Raw genomic sequence first — 22,852 nt, 5'->3', positions numbered from 1 at the left:
GAGTGCGGATCGAGAGATTATGAAGTAAACAAAAAATAACATAAACAAAACAAACAAAAACACGCTGGATTCTGTACATACATTTCAGTTTCTCTCAGGAAGTAATGATGTCATATTTTGTCTTGCCCTGAATTCCGCAACAACCCTGTTATTGTAAAGCAGCAGTGTTCTGCCTTCCTTGGTGACAAGGACAAGATTCATCATCACCTGGTGATGAGTGTAGAAAGTTTTTATTTATTTATTTAGGCTTCATGAAATTTAGTGAGCCTATTTTTTAATATAGGGCTAAAACATACAATCATTAAACGGACAGGCAATTAATAGTTCATTCATTAAAGTAAATACTCAGGTATTATAAGGTATTGTTTTATTAATTAATGTATTATTTGAATAGCTTTAAGTATGCATATGGATCGTTGTTGGTCAGAGGGGTCAAAGAATTTTGAGAGTCACACTGATGTATAATTTTCACTGTTTGCAACTGAATAAAAAGTCTCTCAAGTTGATCAGTAACAGAGGTAATCGTTAGTTAGGCCTGAATAGACGTATTGCTTTCTTCTTCAAAGCCTCATTATATAATATTCATAATGGAATTGCTGACTGGTTGCAGAAATTAATTTAGCCTGTAAACTGAAACATTCAGTTTCTGCACTGAGGCTAAGCCTATGATCTTAGGGTGACTCTGGTGTGCTGCGTAGGAAGGTCTGTACAGTATATAAGGTCTAGATGTCTTAACACTTAGGACCCTTTTAGATTCAGAATTCCTTGAAGTCCATTGGGATAAAAAGGATAAGTAGTTGTCAAAAATAGACAAAGAAATGTAGAGACAATTTTTCAAGAGCACTGCGTTCACCTTTAAATGTCAAGAAAAGAAAGAAAAACGGAAGTGAGAAATCTAATGCACCAGAGCTCAACCTCCACTTCAGCTTTCAGCATCTCACTTCCAGGTGGCTTGTGAGTGAGTGAGGCCGGTTTTGTTCAGTTGTGTACGACCCATCAGCTCAAGGTAGACTCAAGCGTAGAGGAGAGAGAATATAATGTGTCAGGATTTTGTTACCAGGAAGTGGGTCGAGTTATTTATATTTCAACACTCGTCCTCTTATACCAGAGGGAGAGCCAGTGGTAGTAACCTGAAACTATATATTCAAACATTGCCTAGTTCTGGATGAACCAAACTGATGGATAACAATTGGCTTTAGGAACGACAAGAAAATATCTGTGAATATAAATAATGTAAGGGAGAAAGTGACCTTGCGAGGGATTCACCATTGACAGAGGTAAGTCACTGTTTTCTATTGTGTCACTCTGGTCTGAGTCACAAGTAAAATTTAGAGTTGTTGCTCTACTGTTGTTATAGTTTACTTCTACATACAAATAATACTATTTTACTATTAAGTAAATATATACTAAGTAAATTATAAAATAATTAACGCTTTAAATATTCCTGATTTTTATTTCAATTTTTAGTGTCAGATTTCGACATTGCTTATTATTTATAACCATTTTTGTTTTGGTTCAAATCCTTTGAATCTTTTAGTATGAATACTCAGAAAATAGTATGTTACTTCTGTAGCTAGTTGAGATAGGTTTAGTAGATATTTTAGCTTCCTGGGTCCTACTTTAGAGGTCAGGTACATTCAAAGGGTCACATTAAAAATGTGATAGGTCATGAAGTGATTAAGGCAGAGGAATTTTTTATTTATAAAGCCAGACTCAAGTTAATTCAGATTTAGGCCACATGATTAATTAGCTTGAAACTGTCAACAGACTAACAACAAACTGATGTGAATGAGCTGACAAGAAGCTTGTTCCACAGGAAGCTTAGTAACTAAAAGCCCCATCACTTTTCTTAGTCTGACACCAGAACTGTTATTTAAGGACTGAGAATATTTTGGTTCATTACACCCCCTGCAATAGCTCACATCTCATGCAGTTTCCAGTAAATACCTTTCAAATGTATCACTTGAAATGTATTTACATTTGCCTTTCTTTAGGTGTTGGGATGAAGCTCCATGAGAAGATCTTGACCCATTACCTATCATGCACCTCTCCAGTAGACAAACAGGGATATCTCAACAAAAAGGTTTGAAAAGCATATAAAAAATAAACAACCTAAGAACCACTTCTTATATGGCAGCAAATGAAAAAAATACAATTTTTCTTTGGCACATTTTATTTATTTATTTTCTAGAAAGAGCGAAATGGCACCTACCATCGACGCTGGTTTGTCCTGAAGGCAAACCTGCTTTTCTATCAGGAGCGTCCCGCTGACAGACACCTGTTGGGTGTCATCGTGCTGGAGGGGTGCGCCATTCGGCATTCAGAGTGTGATGGACAGTTCGCATTTTCCCTTGTGTTTGGGCCCGAGCTGAAAACCTACAGATTTACAGCAGCAGATCATCAGACTCAAGAAAGCTGGGTGAAAGCTCTCCTCACAGCCAGTCACTGTTACCTCTCCCTGCTGGTCAGAGACCTGGGGAGGCAGTATGAAGGTGTGTTAGTAGTGCTCCTTTCTGTATAAGAAAGCTTTTGTTTGTAGTTTATAGGCAGGTTTTATTAGAATGTTCTCATATCCCCATTGATATTTGGCTCATTTAGCTCATCTATTAAAAAATTTCAAATATAATGAACATTTTGGTAGACTGAACTAGGTAAGTGGTTTCCTTTGTTTTCAACAGTTGTACCCAGGTATGAACATAGCATTTCACAGAATGTTGAACAATCCCTTTAAAAATGTTAAATTAAAATAATATTTATAGTCATGATTGGTCGTTTTTTGTTAATTTCTCTATCTGCAGAAGCCAAGCAGCAACAAGGCTCTGGTCAACCCTGCTCCTCGCTCAGCGCCCTCTCACAGTCCACCAACAGCCTCTTGATCACTTTGCAGAGACCAGATACAAAGGTCAGGGAGGGCAGAAGCCTCAGCGCCAGCAGCGTTTTACAAGCACCTTCAAAATCAACTAAAGTGGCGGCTAGAAAGTCCCCCAAGCTGTGGCACAGAAGAAATGCTCACGTCACACCACTTAACGGGCCGGCACCTTTGTATGGCGAATGGCCTTTGGAGGGTTTTAACACACTTGACGATTTCAGCAAACTTCATGATTATTATGGTCAAGAAGTGAAGAAAGCAAGAGAGGACTGGCTGAAAAGTCAAAGAAAAAGAGAGGAGGACCACACTGATGTAGATCTCATCGATCTGGGGTAAAAAAAAATAAATAAATTAAAAAAAAAGTAAAAAGAAAAAAAAGAAACAGAAACAACAAAAGAAGAAATGCTTTAGGAGGAAGTGAGAAAGAGCTACGGTTCATGTATGTAAAAAAAGGAACTGAACCCGAAGCTGCATTTAGAGTTTGAAGCCCAGACAGCTGCTGTTTAAGTGCTAAAAGTGTGTTTGTTATATTGAGCATTTCTGTGTTAGATTCATTGTAGTTCACAGAAGTAATTCTGCACTTCTCTGAACCAAGATAGCCTTTCACTCTGCGGGATGCAACAAAGAATGCGCTACACACACGCTTTACCTGCTTTTTCCTTATTCGTATATATACTCACAGCATGGAAATTCTTTATGATGCAGTATTAAACATAAAGTATTATATATATATTCTACATATTCTATATATATTTATTTTCTATTGCGTGAAAAATAAAGTTGGCTTGAATTGACTTAAATGTCTCCTAAACAGTTGAAATGCTGACGTACAACCCTGTAAGATGCCGATGTTCACAATACACCTGAAAACCCACATGGAAAAAATAATAATGCTTCTGGAAATAAATAAGAGACATAATCAAAATGTTTCCATTTTATGCAATGAACCTTTTACATTGGTAGATTGGTAAATCTATTTAGGTCTTTTTGTGCCAGAAGAAAGAGAACGTTTTGTGATGTAAAGTGAATCTGCAATTAATACAATAATTTAGACAGAAATGGTTAGAGAAAACCTGTCAGCGATGACAGTCAGTAGCGGATGGTAAACAGCAGAGGGAGCTGAAGACACGGTAGGATTGGTGTAGCCTGACTTTTAAACAGAAATAGCTCAGTGATTTATGGAAGTATATAAGGAAGACACAAAATGCAGCTGGTATTAGAAGTGACAGGGTTAAATATTTCTACCGTCTGGTGTCTAGTGTCTATAACTCAGCTACACTCTAATTTACTTGCATTATTGCGCCATGTCTGACCCCGAAATTCCATTCAGTCAACCAAGTTTGATGAAATGATGCCCTCTGAAGATTTACGCTGGCACCTGGCAAGTCTTTACCTTAAAATTTACAGTATAGAATGCTATGCAGCACGCTTTCGCATGGGATCAGATAACAAAACAGAGCAACCCTAGTCTGGTAGGTAATCAAACACACTAGAGCATAAGCGTGTAGAGTCTCCTATGTCACGTTAGTTCCTTCAGGACTTCTTCCCCATTGGTCAAGCTGGGAGCGTCTCCACATTCCAGGTCATACACACACATACATACCAATCATGTAAAAAGTGATAGATGGCACCAAAGGAGCGTGGTGAGACATATCACATTACAGCAAAGGCCCTTGCAATGTACACACATCTGTATGGAACGGCCTCCTCACTATTGCACCATGTAAACACATTGTGATGTCGGGAAGTCTGTAAATTGTAGCAGCTGACGCATCTGTGAAGAGTTTGAGATGGCAAAGCTTCTGCTCATATTTTTATGAATTGCCTGCCAGTCATAGCGCGCAGGCAGTGTTGACAAAGACTGACGCAGCCAGAAAGACACAACAAATAGCAATAACTCTCACATTTTCCATTCAAGACAAACTTTAACAACATCAACGTAATGTTATATGATAATAGGAATTTGTCACAGCCCTGTGATAGACTGGTCGCTTGTCCAGGGTGGACCGTGCCTCCTGCCCGATGACAGCTGGGAAAGGCGGCGGCCCCCCCGAGACCCTCTAGAGGACAAGTGGTTATAGAAGATTAGAATGAGAGAATTTGTCACTTATGTATGCCAAACCAGAAAAAATACTCAGGTGTTGTATGAAGGTGGACATAAATAATCATTATTTTATTATAAACAAAGAAAGTTGTTAATGTCAGCCCTGTGCTCAGATCAGATCAGAACAAAAACTTGATTTATCTCCGAGGGGAAATTAGGAGGAGCAGTACATTTAAAAGGGCAATAGAAGAAATACACAAAGGTAGCTGTGGAAAAGCAAGAGATTGTGGCCTGTAACATTATGAGTGGTGCTGTGGAGGTAATAAGGCAAATTACTTCGAGATGTATAGTAGTATACACCATAACTATAAAAACAAACAAAGAAAACAAACATAAAATAGCAGATTCAGTGCAATAAATAATGTGTATCATGGATTAAATTAATTGTAATATTGCACATGAGGACAGTGTGATATTGCAAGCGTAAATCTTAAAGGTATTGTAACCCCTTAGAGTTCAGGAGGAGACCAGATGGCAGCCACTCGAATGCTGGGAACAGAGTACACGTCGAGTCACTAAGAATTCCATGAGCCAGGCTCTTGCATGCTGCTTCTTACACAGTGCTCAGTCAGCGAGCAGGAAGTCCAATAATCTTAGAACACATCGTCACAACGCTGTGCAGGCAGTTCCTGTCCTGTCCTGATGGAGTGATACCAAAAAGCACATGGAGAAAACTAAAACATTTTCAATTAATCTGTAGCAGAATGCTAGTACACTTTGTAACTACCAAGCCTCGTAATTTCCTGGTAAATAATTAGCATTTCTTTAACTCAAAACACTGACTGGTCGATGTGAAAGCAGACTAAGGAGCAGTGAGATGTTTTAAATTAAATAGTTGTGACACCAAAAGTAAAAATGACACAACAAACCGCTGATGCATTTTGTTTCTATAACAAGGTGATGATGGACAAGTAAACCTGAGGTCAAAGGTTAACAGGAGCACAAGGCAAGGGCTGACAGATCGGGTCACGCTCCGAACGCGCTGCACGCCCAAGATAAACAAACGCCTGTCTGATCCAAAGACTGGAAACCAGTGGAAACCAAGAGGAGACACATGAGTCATCACAGAGACCAGTGGAAACAGCCACAATCAGAGAACAAAAATAAGTGTATCAAAAAAAATAAAAAAAAAATAAACAGATTAACAAGTTTGTTCACTAAATGAAAACAGATTATCACTGAGGTAAATTTGGATATAAAACCTTGAAAAAATAAATGAAAGGAAGAGTCTGGCTCTCAGGGGCCGGTACATTGGCAGACTGTCAAGTTTATTTAGCTATTTTGGTCGCGCTCAGCTGTCCCTTTTATGTTCTTCTAGGAATGTCTGCTGCCATCACCCTAGCAAGTAATCCCCTTATTTTTAAGGGGGGGCACGAGGAGTAGACGGTGTGAGAGGGGGGCAAACAGGTGGAAAAGCTTTCACGACTGAGGCTAATCACCAACGCACACCTTCATAGAGATGAGGAAAGTGGGACCTCAGCCAAAGGTTAAAGGTCCCACTTTCACAGGTCTGGCATGCTATTGTTCATTTAAGTCGACAATCCCTGGGAAAAGAAAGAAATGAACAATAAATAAGCATGAAATTTATATTAGGTGCTGAAATCTATGAATGATTATTGTAATCTATAAAATAAGAGACTTCTCCATTTAAATGTTGTTGTCCCTGAAATTAAGTATTTTTCCATTATTTCTATGCTATGAGTACTGTGAGAAGGTTAATAAGGCATTATTTACACCATTCAATTTATCTTGCAGATATAGTAACTAGTTCCTTTAGTAATTAATTTAAATCAGTCAGTATATGACTGAAGCTCAAAGACAAACTTAAAGCAAACTGATATTGTTCGTTGCCTCCCACATTCCACATGCTTTAATGCCTTATATTCCTTTAACTTCACATTTAAAGACAATGACAATAATGCCAAAGATGAAGGCCTTAATGATGATGACATATTTAGACTGACTGATACTGAAGTTAATATGAATTCATCCCAACTATGTTTAAGTTGCTACTGGATAGAAAATGTAAAACAGTCACAATTTAAAGCATCATTATAGTCATTTATAGTCACTTATAGCACATTAGTCAGTTATATCGTTGCCCCAGTCATTTAAGATGGTTAGATAAGTAGGTAATTCATAAACAAAAAGCTTTTTCTTTTCTTTTTATTTATAAAAGTGCATAAAAAGATGAGTCCCTAAAAGTGGAGTCTTGTCAAGATGTACAGAACGTGCACTTAACAAGACTGTGAGCATGATGCATTTCAAAGCCAAGTCAATATTTCCCATTTTCCACAACTATTTTAAATGAGACTGAGATTGCAAACAAATCAAATGTTCTTCCACAGTGCTGTATGAAGAGATATTTTAATTAGTGATGACGCAGGTACATTCATGCAGTAGTACTGTACGTATTTGGTCCTGGAAGTGGCTCATCATCACAGCGTTGATGGGAAAATTCCAAATCTGACATCATTAAATTGTCGCGATTTAAAAAAAGAAAGCTGAGCTTTGCACATAGAGGGTAAAAGCTGCATCAGTTGCCGAGGGTATAGAATGCTTGTATCTCACTCTGTAATATCGCACTGGACATCACAAACCAAAAATAAAATCAGGCAGTGGCCGCTGCGCCTTTCTGTAGGCAGATGGAGGTGGACAGAGGGAGGGTGGAGGAACAGTGTCCAGTGGTCCAACAAGCATCTATGTCCCGAATGTCCTTATTAGTCCATGTGGGACTGCAGACCTGTGGCATGGTCCCTCAGCTATCAGGTTTACTTAATTCCAAGACTCCTGGGTCTATTTTTGATCTTCTGTAAGGTGATACAGAGTCCCGCCATTCTGTCTCCTTCACTTTTGCCATCACTTCATCCTTGACCATCCTCTCTCTCTCTCTCTCTCTCTCTCTCTCCCTCTCTGCTCTCTTTTTTATCCCCATCCAAACTTGAGGCTGTGGCTAAAGTTAGATTGGCTCGGAGTATATAAGCCTCCGGGAATATACGTACAACGCGGCTTCACACAGTCTTCTCTTTCTTGATCTTCCAGACCTCCACTCAAACCGTCTCAAGATGGTGAGTACCAAGGTTCCCACATCTCTGCTCTCTGCTGCTGGACATTTCTCCAGGGGAATAAAACCAACCCTATGGATTAACTCAGTTTTTTGATTGTCACAGTTTGACGTAGAAATTCCTGTACATTTTGGACATCTTCTGTGGATGTTTTTGAAATAACCACAGCTCCCGGTGATGCAGTTGTAAGGATGCTAATGGTGTTGATGTGCCGCATTTCTGTTTTACATCATGTGCAGACTCCATGTCAAACTCTAAGTTACATGCAAGAAAACACGTCTGAAATTTTTAAACCAAACACGTGTAATGTTGAGCTACATCATAATTTTCATACCTAAGCTGACGATTGCACCTGAACTTGTTGGATCTGTTATGCTAATGCAGTGGATCAGGACCTATCCAACCAGACAGAAGATGATTTTTATCCAAAGCTTTTCTCTGTTCTTTATACGTAAAAAGGTGGTTCATTAAATGATGAAAGTAAAATGGGGAAATCACCCTGTTTTTCGGTGGACACATACAGATTTACATAGCTTAATAGAAAGAGAACCTCTGCTCATACAGGACTCATTAGCATCCTGGAACCCATTTGAAGATTTCTCCCGTGTGTTTGTCCTCCAGGCACCAAAGAAGGCCAAGAGGAGGCAGGCAGCAGGAGATGGCGGCTCCTCCAACGTGTTCTCCATGTTTGAGCAGAGCCAGATTCAGGAGTACAAAGAGGTGAGGTTGTCTGGTCACTCAGTGATGCTTTTCTGCCCTACAAGCATCATTAATGGCTGAATCCGATCAGGGGAAGCCCCAAGAAACTCTAGAGATCTGTGTTACGTCCAGTTAGCTGTCAAAGATATGCAAAGAACCCCACATTTGGAATCAGATCAAATATAGAGTTGGGTTTAGGAGCTCCATTTTCACAGCAGTTGCTATTATGCATGCCTCCTCTTCTCCCCTGACAATCTAATAAGCATAAGAATGTCATTAGGAGAAGCTCAGAAATTTTGACGCCATCTAAAGCGTTCCGTATTTTGTGCACCTTTGACCCCAGCTCAGCTGTCACTCAGGCATCTCCTCAACAATCTGAACGGCTGTGACGCTCAGAAGAACAACTGTATTATAATGCAGCAACAAACTTTTTTTTGTTAGTTTTGGTATTTTTTTTTTATGTGTATTTTTTTTTGCTCCAGATGTACTTTGCACTTATTCAGACTGAAGCCATTTGAACCCAGAAAGTGACAGCCAGAATGTAAACATGAGACCTAAAGGCGGGTGTCAGAGTTCATTAAGGTCAGAGAGATGGGATTTTATAAGGGCATGCTGTCAAGAGATTGGATAATGATCGTGTGTGGGTTTTCAGTGTGTTGTCAAGAGATCTGCGCTCCAAGCGGAGGAAACATTCCTCCCACGATAAGTGATACTGGCTACTTGATTGCCTCTTTGGGAATGTATAACATGATGATTAAGACGATCTTAGCACGTTGCACAGATGGAAAGATAGCAGCCAAGGGGATGTATTTGTGTCTATCAACGCAAGGGAAACTTGTGGGTAAAAAATGGTAGGGTAAGGAGAGTGGGTGACGAGAAAGGTCAGCAACAACGTTCAGGTTCTTGTCCAAGAGGTTTTCTTAGGTTTCATAGTCGTAAGTTGCAGACTAGATCACACAGCTGTTCCCTAATGATACTTTCCCAAATTAACATGTAAGAAAAAACTTGTGGGCGCATCAAGCACTCCCACAAGCTCCTCCTTTCTGTCTCTAAGCCATTTAAGCCAAGTATGAGTTTTTGGGTACAGCCTATTTCTTGCACAGTATCTTCTAACATCGTTAAACAGCACAGTGTCAACGGTATTCGCCAGCTGTCACTTTAATAGACAAAGTGTTGACAGAGGAGTCAGTAAAGGTGTAAAAGGTCTCACCCCGTCAGTGTACCCAGACAGCAGTTTCCTTCTTGTGTCTTGCTGTTTTTTTTATTTATTATTATTATTATTATTATTATAAATCCCATCTTTGCTTTCCAGGCTTTCACAATCATTGACCAGAACAGAGATGGCATCATCAGCAAAGATGACCTGAGGGACGTGCTGGCCTCAATGGGTAGGCCGTGACGGATGCTAATCTACACAAAGGATGCATGTTTGAATTTGTGTCTTCTAGACCTAATGCAAATTCCTGTGCTATTCAGGCCAGCTGAACGTGAAGAATGAGGAGCTGGAGGCCATGATTAAGGAGGCCAGCGGCCCCATCAACTTCACCGTCTTCCTCACCATGTTTGGAGAGAAGCTGAAGGGTGGGCAGCACATTTTTCAACTAAGCTTTTGTATTTTAGCTACCAGAGCTGAGTCAAAGTGAATTTAGTTGGCAGTGCTGAAAATTAAGTTTAATGTTCCTGCTGTGTACCACTTTATATCTCTAATCAACTCAAATCTCAAATCATGAGCGGCTTTTAACACATATGCCATATGTATACATATCTAATAGTGTAGCTGTCTAGTGAAACTATGGCTTCTGTTCACATCTTTTGATAGGTTTATTTCGACTGTGGTCAGTATAACTCACCTCTTGCCCTCTACAGGTGCTGACCCCGAGGACGTTATTCTTAGCGCCTTTAAAGTCCTGGACCCAGAGGGTACTGGAACCATCAAGAAGGAATTGTAAGGACTTTGTAAAAACAAAACAAACAAACAAACAAGCATACCACTGTCCAAGTACACTAAAACAGTATCTGCACTCTGTATAAACATTAAATCTTTCGGTTTGCCTATTTTAGCCTTCAGGAGCTCCTGACCACTCAGTGCGACAGGTTCACCCCAGAGGAGGTAAATTGCCTTAAAGCTACGAGCCACACGAAGTGTAGTACTTTTCCTTTAAATCCATCTAATTTAATTCACTCATCCACTCTTGTAATCTTCCCCAGATTAAGAACATGTGGGCCGCCTTCCCCCCAGATGTTGCTGGCAACGTAGACTACAAGAACATCTGCTATGTCATCACACACGGAGAGGAGAAGGAGGAGTAAGGAGAAAGCTAGAAGACAAGAAAGACAAAAATCCCTTTGCTATTCTGCCTTCCCTGTCCTTTCTTTCCTCCTCTTCCTCCCTACTTACCCTCTGTGTGAACCCTTGTGCTCAGACGCTCGTGTTCAAACCAAAGACTTGCCACGCGGACACATGTCTGGTGCCCATGGGGTGTCTATGTTTGCTTATGGGGAATAGGGATGATTTTCAATAAAATTATCCTGTGACATCATTTCCAACCACCACATTTCTCAAACATCCTTTCTTTTCATGCAACCATCTTCTGTCTATCACCTCTTTACCTCTGTCTGACTTGTCACTTGAGTCTCTGAAGTGTTTGTGTGAATGACCCCCTGCTTCCCTCGGTACCTCGGAGGGAAACAGGTTTATTGTTTGGAGGGGCAAGTTGAGGACCTCATTCCAAATTTTGAAGATGTCCTCTTGGCTACAAGAGGTGAGAGGAGGGAGAGCCTTTGCAGGTTAAGATGGGGAGAGTTGTCTCCTTAAAGTGAGGACAACTTTGTTTCCTTGAGGAGTGAAAAGAAAAAAAATCTGAAGGAGAGGAGAGAAAGGGACGAAAGAAAACATGCTAGTCTTCGATTTCTTTCCCTCCGCTCCTTCTTGCAGCCAGTGAATCATCTTTTTTTCCCATAAGCTGCCCCAAATCCAGTGACTGGATCCTTCCTCGCCTTTCCTTTGTAATGAATAAAAGGGACAAACTGTGAATAAAATCTCTTTCCTTTTGTACAAGTGTGTCTGTTCAGTGGCTCTGTGCGGCAGGGTTTGAGAAAATGATGCATAATCCCGCATCTGCACCCCTACTGACCTCTAGTGGACTTCCTTTATATCTTCTGTTACAGATATGAGCCCTAAACAGATTACAAACTACTGTATGTAAAACATCAAACTACCTCTTTTACCACTGACTTTTCTGAATTAGAAATAAATTGTGTATATAGGCCCAAATCTCAATATATATTCAATATTTCTAAACATATGAAACGTTGCCTCATGTTCAAATAGCTCAGCCAAACAGGGTCGATTGCACATCAAGGAAGACAAAAACGGCATAATGATTTAATATATTATGGTTTATTACTCATCACAAATGTCATTATCATTAATTATAAATACATCAGTTGTAGATCTGAAGGAATGAATTCAATTAGCTATGAATTTATTTCACTTTCATTGGAGTGACTTGTAAACGTAAAGACACAACAGACGTAATGGCATGGGGAGAAAAACAGCAGAAACACACTTTTTTTTTTTTTTTTTTTTTAAATATTTGCATCTGTGGAGTCATTCCCAATTCGATGTAATCAAGAACGACTTGAGGATAAATGCGGAAATGCACAAAAGACCTCACAGAAACTGATTTTCTTCATTTATCCTGAATATTGCAGAGCTATATGCCGACCCCACAGCTAGTGTCATTTGATCGTGACTGTAACCCCGGCCCACTGAACGAGGAGAAACGACACGATCGCCAAGACATGAGCACGGAGGACGTATTGCTCACAAACAAGGGCCTGAAAGTGTGCTAAGAAAAACACCTACTTTTGAAGCACGGGATTCATCTTTACATGACACCGTTCAGATCTTTCTGATCAGGGGTGACATCAGTGCTGCTGTCGCCACACACATCAAGAGTCATGATGGAGGAACTTTGCATAGACGTGTTCAGGTTATCCACACTAACACTATATTAATCCGTGCCTATAATGCACTGGCATCAAAACAGAAGAGGGATGGAGTGTGTGTGTGTAATATTTATATATTTATATGACAGCCATGTAAAGACTTCAAATAAGTGGAGAAACAATGGAGGACATGTTGGCTACAATTACACGTAAGTCCCTCTAATCATTATCTATTACACAGTACGGTTAAAGAGCATCAATGTATTTTTTTTTTCTTGCCATCAAATGTTTTACACTAACAACCTGACACTATTCATCGTATACTGATGGAGTTCAGTGCCATTTAATGAATGCATAAATATGTTACAGTACAGAACACTGAGTGTAAATAGATTAGGAAGTTAGTCCGTAAGTCCTTATGAATGTTACAACACAACCTGTTGATAGAGATGTACTTAAGATCTTCAATTCAAGAACTATTCAAGAAGCTCATAAATCATCTCTCAGTATATTATACAGTACATAGAATTTCCACTCCCAAATATTCTGTATGAATCGTTTGTCTCAAAGTTTGTTCTCTCGTAGGCCCACTTCTTTCACTCAAGTCTATTTAATACTGCACTTCAGTAAACTGGAGACTCGTGAACTAATTTAACCAAACCAACATTGACAGTAAACAATAGTAAAAGACATGCATTGAGTTTGTTGTGTAAAAGCAGAGGACTTAACGTGCAAAGAAAATACAAAAAGTAAAATCACTTTGAATGACCCTTCTGTAACTACACCGTGCAGTCGGCCATCATTCCAGTCAACCAGGTGTCTCTTGCTCACATACAAAAATAGTCAGATCAAAAATAATAATAATAATTCATAATATACTATATTTGATTAAATTAACCACTTTGTACATAAATACAACAGAGCACAAAGGTCAAAGATCAGAGGTTAATGCTACATTGGCACACCTGGCACCTCCAGTCAAGTGGCTTCTTATAGGTCCCCAAGGCAGAGATTTCAAACTGTAACCTGTCTGCTGAGACCCCCGCTTTCTATGTCACCACAATAACAAAGTGGTCAGGTTCAGCAATGCTTTGTGAGGGAACAAAAATGAAACAAAAAACAAACAACAAAAAAAAAGTGCAAAAAATAAAATAAAAACATCCTTCATTGTTCTAAGATACTTGAATCACATTCTAAGGGGTTAATGAACTTAAGTTCTTACCCATACTGAAATTTGGCTGGGTGAAATGCACTCAAAATCTGTTTCAATATAATACTAATTTTACAGGACATTTGGTCTGCAGGACTTGCGCACAGATACTGTTTATTGATAATGTTGGGCATGCTTTTTGCAACAAAAAAAAAAAAGCTAAAACCTCAAGTAAAAATGCTTTCTACCCTTGTGTTATTTTGTCAGGAAAAAAAAAACAAAGAAAAAAAAAACAAACACAAAACATAAAACATTTGCCACCACTTCACAGTCTCCATGTCTGACTGTACTTTTAATTTTCTCCCCATTTTCACCTGTTTCACCCATCACGTCTATGCCAACGACTCAATAAATTAAAGGTTTGAGAAGAACCACAGGAAATGGTTTGACTTGAGAAATAAAAGCAGGCAGAGAGAGAGACTGAAAACAAGGAGGCCACACATAGAACACGACCACGTTTCACTATACTACTAAGGCACACACTCACAACATTTAATACGACAATAAATACATCCTCAGCAACATTACTACCATTTTTGTCTTCAGTGCCTGTGTTTGAGATGACTTCCAAGAGTTTTTTTTTTTCCTTCTTCCCTGGACATCCAGATAACCTGTTCATATATAAAGACTGACGGAGCATATGAAGTGTTAACGGGATCCTTAAGTCTTTAATGGTACATTTTTTTATTTTCTTACTCTATGGCACTGTAACTACTTCTGCAAACGTTCAGTTCAATAACCCCTTTAGCCATTGTTTCTGTAACCATTGCTGTCAATCTAATTAAAATAATAAAAATGTGAAAAAAATTAATAAAAAAAAAAAAAACTAAAACGGATGACTGTCATCTTCTGAAATAATATTCAGATTAACAGCCCGCAATCCAGTTGGAAAAGGAAATTTGTCCCATCTTAATAAAAAGGAAAACAAAAGCATTGAGCGAGAGGCATGAAGCCCACCGGAGGTGCTTTTAAAACCATGATCCAGTTTTCTCCACCGCAGTCCTTGGACTACATTAAGTCTTGAAAGTGATGCATTCTATAGGAAGCCATCCCATTTTTTAAATTAATTACTCTTTCAGTTTCTGGGGGTATTTTGTCCCCCTGACCTCCTTCACGTTCAGTCTCCCCTTTCATTATCCCGGAATGACAGGCTGGAAAACTAGGCCGACTCTTTCCCCGCCGCGGCTCCATTTTTGTCCTCCACTTCTCCTCCCCCTTTATCCTTTTTCTTTCCCCCTTTCTTCTTCTCTTTATCTAGCCTCTCTTTCTCTTTCCGGAGCCTCTCTTTTTCAGCCTTCTCCTTTTCCTTCTTTTCCTTCATTTTTTTCTTCTCATCTTCCTTTTCCTTCTTCTTGTCATCTTTGCTTTTCTTCTTCTTTTTTCCTTCTTCCTCTCCAGTTGCGGCACCAGCTGATGACTCCGCTTCTTTTTTTGAATCTGGACACAGGAGAGGGGAATTGTTTGCAGTAGGTGAGGGGATAGTAGGAGTTATTTGCTCAGAGACAATCTTAGGAGACGGGGTCAGAGTGCTGGGTGGTGGTGTGCTTTGCTCTGGGGCCAAAGAAGTCTGCTGGCCCTGTGCTGATGGGCCCTCTGAAGCTTGAGCAATCTCGCGGGAAGAGCCAGCTGCATTCCCAACTAAGGGGCTCTGACCATGAGGTGCTGGTGCTCTCTGACCGGCTCCTGGAGGAATAGGCGGCTTATGGCTGGGGCCTTGGCTTGGACTTGATGTTACAGCAGGCGGAGAATAAGGTGGTATGCCCTCCATTCCTGACGGTCCTGAGAAGGAGCCCTTTTTAGTTTGGGAGTAGAATGGAGTCTTAGACTTGCGGAAGCCGGGGAGTGACAGGAGGCTAGAAGAGGCCCTGAGGGGTCCTGGTGGTGGAACAGAACTTCCCAGGAAAGAGAAGCTGCCACCAGAGCTGATGGAGGCAGCACGTCGTTTGTACTCAAAGATGGCTCTCGTGCCATGGAGACGACGGCCAGGCTGGTGTGTGAGCTCCCCTCTGGACTCCCTCCATTTCCTCACCTGGATGCTGCACTCCCTCTCTATGAGTGCCTCAGTCACTGGGAGTGTAATGATCTGACAATCACACAAGGGTTAGACAGACAGGGGAAGTGAAGAACGCTAGACCAGGCACTTCAGGAAAAAGTGACTCATAACTCGTGTCTCTGAGTAAAAACAGAAACATGTTTCGATGGCACAGAAACACACTCACACTCACCTCTTGTACAAGTATGTCCTCTCTGATAGTGTCAGGTGAGATGTTTCTGAGACGCTCCATGGTCTCATACATGCCTTGTAGTTCCCGAAGTTTATCGACAGAGCCAAGCATTTGTTTCAGTAACACCAAGCCCACACGAAACACAATCTTCACTCCTACAACCAGTGATGTGACAAATCAGTTTCAGTTTACTAAACTAAATTACACACTTAAGTCTGCCAAACATAGGCACCAGACGGTGTACTTTTCTAGGAAAAAAAAAGCTATTTACATTTAATTTAACGTATTTTATGTATCACCAGCTAGAGATAAATGCAGCTGAGTATGAACCATGCATATATGAATGATACCTTCACAGAAGAACATGTCCCAAACACGCAAGACGGAGGACCATGGTAAGGTTCGTGAGAAGATACACATGAACCACTCAGTCATGTAGAGAATTGGGTCGATCTTAAACTTTTTAAGATGACGGTACGCCATCGGACATGTGCGCCGCAGCAGAGAGAAGAAGATCTCGCCATCCAGCTGAATCGCTTCCTAATAGACAGAAATGACAAGTCAATAACACTGAGAAAACAGAACGAGACAAAGACAGAGCAAGAGCTTTTTTTTTTTTACTCACCAGCCCAGCACTGTAGTAGCCAGGGAGATACTTCTCACATATCTGGACCAGGCACCAAAACGCTTGCTGTGGAATATAACCAAATTACAACAGTTACACAAATAAGATTCAAGAATTACAGTAATGTGCTTGATTGAAACACGAATGAGTTACCAATATCCACTTTTGTTACGGAAGAAAAAGAGACCTGCAGCAATTTAAACTGTTGCTTCCAGTAGATAACGACAGTGTGCCATCAAGCCTTCACATCAGATTTACACAACAACAAAGCTTTGACATTCTCACTTGCATGCAGCATACTTCTCTACATCATTTATTTTTGGAACCGAGTAAACTCAGAATGACAAAATGCATGTTAGGTAGGTCAGTGTGGTTACCCTGCTTTTAACAGTTCAGCGCACGTGGTTTCCGAGTGGAAAACTGAAGTCACTATTGACTTTTGTATCTTATAGTTTGTTAGTTAGTAATTTATTCATTTCCCAAAAAGGCATACGGGGGAGTTGAAAACTATAGCGCAGTCTTGTGTCATTTATCTTTGGGCATGTGGAGACTTTGGGGTCGCTTAGGGACTCCAACTCTCACCTCAGCAGGCATATGCATGAGCAGCACTGCAGCCACCGGAGCCTGGGCCTGGCAGTAGCCCTCATCAGGCCGGTAGATAGTGTAGGCCTTCAGGATACGGTACAGATCTTGTTGCCTGCAGGCACAGCATGAAAATTATCAAGCGGAAAAACGAGAAATTCTGGTGTAAAAACTTCCACTGTATAATCTAATCAAGACAAATGCCTATAAAACACGGGAATCAAATATTTTTACTGAGAGATAATGTCACATTGGTGCAGTTGCCAGAAAATAACAAATCAATAATGACATTGACCTTACAAAGATATGTCCACAATTGGACTCCTATGTAGGAGTGCAGGATGTTCTTATCAATTATGAATGTTTGTATGAAACACAGTGTTTAGTTATTTTACCCATGGCCACCGCGAGCAGCAAACATCTCATGAAAAGGAAACTGCCTGTGGAGATCCTTCTCAATAATGTCCAACCATTTAGCCTCTCCTTGCTCTCTCTCCAACTCCTGTGATGAAAGAAAAGTGATATAACTAGATACGTTCACTGTAATTTGTGGAATCTATCCATCTATGAAAATAAATAAATAAATAAACATATGTATGTGCGTGTGTCTCTCTCTCTCTTTATATATACATTCATATATATATATAGATACATATACACACACAGACACACACACACATATATACACACACACACACACACACACACAAGAGTAAAAGAGAAAATTATCTTCATACAACAAGGGTATTAGGAATTCATAGGTGGGTCTAGCAGTCTGGTTGTGGTCAGGCCAGCCCCAGTAGTGTGGAGACAGAAGCACAGCCAGGATTAGTGGTCCTGATAAGAAGCTTACAGCTCACCAGGTCTGTGCCTGCACCCATTTAGCACCCCTGAAGCTGAAATTGCCCTACTCAGGCACATATACTCTTTACAGCTCAATCAAAACAGTGTAGTATGTCCACTGTCCTGAGATTTTCTCAAATAAACTTTTATAGACAGTGGGAAGTTCAGAAGTTGAGAGTGATTATTAAGAATTTCAAAATCAAATCAACACCCATAAACCACCTTTTTGTAATGTATGTACACACAAAGACTGTGAGAATCTAAAAAAAAAGGAAGACATGAATGATATTTCTGAGGTTTGGTGGCAACACGGTTGTAAGATATGGCGACAGTGATACCGCAAATTTCCCAGGGTTGGCATCTAGGAGGTCTTGGCTGTTAGACAGCAGTTGCCAGGCTTTGGCTCTGAGAGAAGATGGAATCCCCTTCCTACAGCGCAGCTTCACCTATGAGACAAACAGACGAAAAGGGTATTGGCGAAAGACACTGCGAGTCGATTACAATGTTCGTGTTTAGTCACGTGTAAATCCATTTGTAGGGATGGTGTGGTCACCTTCTGGAAGCGATGTTTGATCCACTTATCCCAGTGGTTGAACATATCAAGCCATTTCATCTCCCTCTGTCTGGCAACTTCAACTCGAACATCCTTATCACTGCAGTGATGAATAAAGGAGAAATGACTCCATCACAGACAGAATGAGGAAGTCCACTATTTGCTATCTGTACACCATAAATATACTAAACTAATGAGACAAATGAGTTACCTCACATTCACTATAACATTTATTTGTAAATTACATAAAAGTAACACAGTTACAACAGTTAAACAACATCCCTAACAAGGACCAGAGTGCCCTCCACTAATGATGGTAAATCAATAAAGTTTTAATTATTCAACAGTGGTAAAGCAATTAGCTTTTCAGGAAAAGCAGATGCAGATCTGACAAAAAAAAGACAGGAAGAGAGTAGATGGGTGTGATGGGTGATACCACAGAGACAGAGAATCGGTACATACTGAGTCACAAAAGTGCTCTCAGCGTTATCTGAGTCAGACCAAGGGGAGATAAAAGGATGGATAAATATGTTTAGAGCAGCAGAGAAGGAGAGGAAGGCAGGACAGAGAGACTGAAATTGAGAAGATCAAAACCTGGTTGTTGAACTTATAAAAAATCTGTGAACATGATCCTCATTTCTACACAGTGGCTCGAGTGTGTGATATTTAAAATTAATGTCCTACTACTTACCCCATATCACTGTACTGATTTCCACCTAGGAAGCCATATTTATCAGTGCGTCTGACAGTCAGGCCATTGATCTCAGAGTCTGAGCCCACAGAGCTTCCATCCTCTCCCAGCCCAGACAGAGACTCCAATGTTCCTGACATGAGGCTGGCTGACTCTAGATAGCTGAGGGTGTCGGGGGCTGGCTTGGGCTTGGGTAGGGGGAAAACACAGGCTGGCTCGTGGATCAGTGGGACAGTAGGACTGGGGTGTTCAGCTCTGGTGGGGGTAGTGGGCAGCTCTCCCTTCATGGCTTCGCTGGGATCTTCAGGCCTTGAGGTTAAAAGAGCAGGTTCATCTTGAGGGTTTTGTGCTTGTTGGAGCGGCTGGGGTGTCTCCTCTTCAACTGCTGATGCTGATGCTGAAGGAGCAGGTGTGGCATTGGAACCTGAAACTGTTTGATGTTGGCCCACTGAAAACTGACCATCATCCAGGACAGGAGTTGGGTTATGAGTGACATGAACATTTGGGTACAGATTAGGACCAGGATTGAGATCAGGGGACGGGGATGCCAGTGGCAATTCGCCTGGAGCTGATGGCTCACTTGCCAGTGCTGGGGTCAACATTTCAGTATTCAAAAGCTCCACAGCAGCTGGATCACTCGTCATTGTCTCCTGCTTGATAACAAGAGCTGTAGTCACATCATCATTCCCTGCTGATTCTCCTCTTTGTGGAGCAGCCTCATGTACCAGTGATGGGATGGTCTCAGCAGTGAGTCTGGGAGGACTCACTGGAGGTTTGTAAGATCTCAAGGGTGAACCCCCTGACAGTGCAGCAGGATTATATCCAGTCAAAGCTTTGTCGTTGTAAAGGGAAGACTTGGGTGTGGACATCTCCCTGACAGACTCTGGAGCAGGACTGCTGGGGGTAGGGAGAGCTGCTGAAGATGGAGTGATGGATGGAGCTGTGTGAGGATCAACCAATGCAGGTGGTGATGGAGATAATGTGGACAGTTCAGCCATGGTTTTTTCACGTTGATGTCTCCTTCACAAACAAAAGAGAAAAAAGGTGAGTTTAGTCTCGCAGAAGAGCAATTATCCATTCAGTCACAGCTGTAGTAATTACTACTACTGTATTTTCTTTTGTTAGTTTGTATAGTTTGTATCATACACACTTTCCTCAGATAATAATCAATCAGTATATAGTTTCAGGAACAAGACAATTTTTAACTTGAGAGGTCTATACTTTATGCTAAATATGAGCAGGGTGTGAATGAAAAACATACTTCTGTGGGAGTATAAGCACAGAGTTCCTCTTCTTAAAATAGGCCAGAGAATTGGATAGGAGAAGCAGCAAAAGAAGTGCACTATACCCTATACTGGAAATTTAGGATTCATGAAACAAATATCCACACCTCAAAGTGCAGTTCTTACAAATGGGAAACCCCTTGGAGACTTGTAAACTCGAGTCTGGTATTTTCATGTACTAATTCTACAAATAACAACAAAACTATTAAGAGCAATGGAGGTCTCAGGTTATATTTCCTCTTTTACTGCAGAAGGCTCTACTGTACAATACAATTAGAACAAACTGTGTAATTCAGAAACATTTTGTCCAGAAACACCTACAGCAACTCATAACAACGGCAATATTCTCGTTTAACTATTAATTTAGTTAATTGGCCTATAAGCCAGAGTCCTTAGCTGTTAACAAATATGCTCTCATACAATGTACAAGGGCACTGGCATTTGATTTTATCAATAAGGCGTCAGCCCAACCATGGTGATCCAATGTTTTGCTGATGAAGCAGCTTTACGCCCGTAGTGGTTATTCCAGACAGCTATCGGTTACATGCTAACAGCTAATAACACCAGTCACTTTGTTGTCATATCCTCTATAGAGGCCTCGCTCGAAGCGACTCAACTTCCCGATTCAGTGCACAAGTGTGATGGTTTACTAACAGCTAATAGTCAACACCCTCACTGCCTGCCAGGCCTGGCCGAGGAGCGTCTACGGCCTTGTCCATGCCGATAACCCCAGTCAACTACAACTTCAACTCCGTTGTTAAACTCACCCACGACCGGCGTGTCACTGAAAGCCGTCCGCCTGGAAAGCCAGGGGTTTCCCGATGGCACGTCCCCCCGCCACAGCTCCGGTTCCACAACTTCCTCAGTTCGGTGAAAACAAGAAAAAGCGAGACCGGTGCAGGAAGCGCTGTCTGGGGTGAGCCGTTGGAGAAGCGAACGTCCTGCAATCCGCGAGCTAGCTAGCTAAGTTAGTAGCTAGCTACCTTAGCCTATTTTAGCCTAATATAACTACTAGCATTAGCGCCGACAGTTAGCCTAGTTGGCAAGCCGAATGTTAACTCGGTTAGACATCCGGATTGACTTCAACAATTCACATCTTATCCTAGCAATACTTAAAGTAACAGCTTTCCATTCTGAAACAAAGGGACGTCCTGTGATTAATTTATCCGAGCACAGCAATAGGGGTGCATCCAACGAGAACAGCCAGCATTTCCTACTGACAGCTACGTGCGTGCTCTCGTCGATATTGTCGGGCACGCACACGTACAGGAGCCTCCCTTCAGCAGCAGAAACGTTCTAAATGTGTCACTTTTAGTTACTTCTTTACGTTTCTCACCGTTTTTTGTGGCTTAATACTACCTCAGCCACAAGTACCCATGTCTGTGTCGTATGTATAACATGCTGTGAAAAAAATATTATTTTAAAAGAGTATTTTATCTAATTTTACTAATCACCTTGTTCAAATAGTCACAGAGAACTAAAACAAAAAAGTTCAAATACAACCAAGAAAAGAAACTGAAGCTAATCCACAACTGGAATGTATTGGATTGTATTTCGATGGAAATCCAGAGGTGCAGAGAACCTTTACCATGCGGAAATAGTAACAAAATTAAAATGAATGTGCCAGATCTCCAGGAAGTACAAACTTTCATTATGACTGCGCATCATATAGCCTGGAAAGCCAGGCTGTATGATTTTACAAGATTATGTTGTCTCATCTTACTAATCAGCTTGTTGAAATTACCACAGAGAAGTGAAAAAGTGCAAATACAAAACAAGAAAAAAACAACTAAAGAATCCACATGACACAAAGGTAACTGGAATGTTACCTTTGAATAAAATCGACAAAGAAATGTGTCACTTGAAAGTGCTTCACTTTTTGGTGTATTATTTTAAAACACTAGATGGCGCAATACGTATTCATTCCAACCGTTGTACAGAGCTCGGAGATTCGAGGACACACACACACACACACACACACACACACACACACACACACACACACACACACACACACACACACACATTATTATATGGCCATCTTTGTGAGGACACTCATTGGCATAATGCATTCTCTAGCCCCTTACCCTAACTCTAACCATCTCAACTAAATGCCTAACCCTAACTCTAACCTAATTGTAACCCCTTTACC

The 22,852-nt window shown here is 40.8% G+C and overlaps 3 protein-coding genes across 3 annotated transcripts; 2 read left to right on the top strand and 1 right to left on the bottom strand.

The window, feature by feature from the left end:
• Nucleotides 1–945: 945 nt before the first annotated feature.
• Nucleotides 946–3,663, top strand: pheta2 (PH domain containing endocytic trafficking adaptor 2). Its single transcript, XM_047571994.1, has 4 exons — nt 946–1,277; nt 1,995–2,083; nt 2,192–2,492; nt 2,799–3,663. Exons 2-4 carry the CDS (start codon nt 2,003–2,005, stop codon nt 3,203–3,205), a joined length of 789 nt encoding a protein of 262 aa, XP_047427950.1. The 5' UTR covers nt 946–1,277; nt 1,995–2,002; the 3' UTR covers nt 3,206–3,663.
• Nucleotides 3,664–7,878: 4,215 nt separating this feature from the next.
• Nucleotides 7,879–11,287, top strand: mylpfa (myosin light chain, phosphorylatable, fast skeletal muscle a). Its single transcript, XM_047571155.1, has 7 exons — nt 7,879–8,041; nt 8,660–8,758; nt 10,050–10,125; nt 10,214–10,318; nt 10,604–10,682; nt 10,799–10,847; nt 10,946–11,287. The coding sequence occupies exons 1-7, from the start codon at nt 8,039–8,041 to the stop codon at nt 11,045–11,047; spliced, it is 513 nt and encodes a 170-aa protein (XP_047427111.1). The 5' UTR covers nt 7,879–8,038; the 3' UTR covers nt 11,048–11,287.
• On the bottom strand, nt 11,124–21,936 carry LOC124997456 (TBC1 domain family member 10B-like). The gene is made up of 10 exons (XM_047571154.1): nt 21,468–21,936; nt 19,418–20,437; nt 18,727–18,826; nt 18,512–18,619; nt 17,726–17,832; nt 17,331–17,445; nt 16,749–16,814; nt 16,474–16,663; nt 16,124–16,278; nt 11,124–15,981 (listed from the first exon to the last, which is right to left on the bottom strand). Exons 2-10 carry the CDS (start codon nt 20,413–20,415, stop codon nt 15,058–15,060), a joined length of 2,763 nt encoding a protein of 920 aa, XP_047427110.1. The 5' UTR covers nt 20,416–20,437; nt 21,468–21,936; the 3' UTR covers nt 11,124–15,057.
• Between the last annotated feature and the right edge of the window lie 916 nt (nt 21,937–22,852).

The sequence above is a fragment of the Mugil cephalus genome, chromosome 20 (genome assembly GCF_022458985.1).
Source record: "Mugil cephalus isolate CIBA_MC_2020 chromosome 20, CIBA_Mcephalus_1.1, whole genome shotgun sequence".
Taxonomy (NCBI): Eukaryota; Metazoa; Chordata; class Actinopteri; order Mugiliformes; family Mugilidae; genus Mugil; species Mugil cephalus.
The sequence above is the reverse complement of the archived record's forward strand: the minus strand, read 5'-3'. Positions and strand labels throughout refer to the sequence as shown.

Excerpts from the sequence above, each read along its gene's own strand:
- pheta2 (XM_047571994.1), top strand. The coding sequence starts at position 2,003 with ATGAAGCTCCATGAGAAGATCTTGACCCATTACCTATCATGCACCTCT. Across the intron at positions 2,084-2,191 it reads AGGGATATCTCAACAAAAAG|AAAGAGCGAAATGGCACCTA; the intron begins GTTTGAAAAGCA and ends TTTATTTTCTAG. Across the intron at positions 2,493-2,798 it reads CCTGGGGAGGCAGTATGAAG|AAGCCAAGCAGCAACAAGGC; the intron begins GTGTGTTAGTAG and ends CTCTATCTGCAG.
- mylpfa (XM_047571155.1), top strand. Across the intron at positions 10,319-10,603 it reads GTTTGGAGAGAAGCTGAAGG|GTGCTGACCCCGAGGACGTT; the intron begins GTGGGCAGCACA and ends TGCCCTCTACAG. Across the intron at positions 10,683-10,798 it reads GGAACCATCAAGAAGGAATT|CCTTCAGGAGCTCCTGACCA; the intron begins GTAAGGACTTTG and ends TGCCTATTTTAG.
- LOC124997456 (XM_047571154.1), bottom strand. The coding sequence starts at position 20,415 with ATGGCTGAACTGTCCACATTATCTCCATCACCACCTGCATTGGTTGAT. Across the intron at positions 18,620-18,726 it reads TCAAACATCGCTTCCAGAAG|GTGAAGCTGCGCTGTAGGAA; the intron begins GTGACCACACCA and ends TTTGTCTCATAG. Across the intron at positions 17,446-17,725 it reads GCTGCTCGCGGTGGCCATGG|GCAACAAGATCTGTACCGTA; the intron begins GTAAAATAACTA and ends CTGTGCCTGCAG.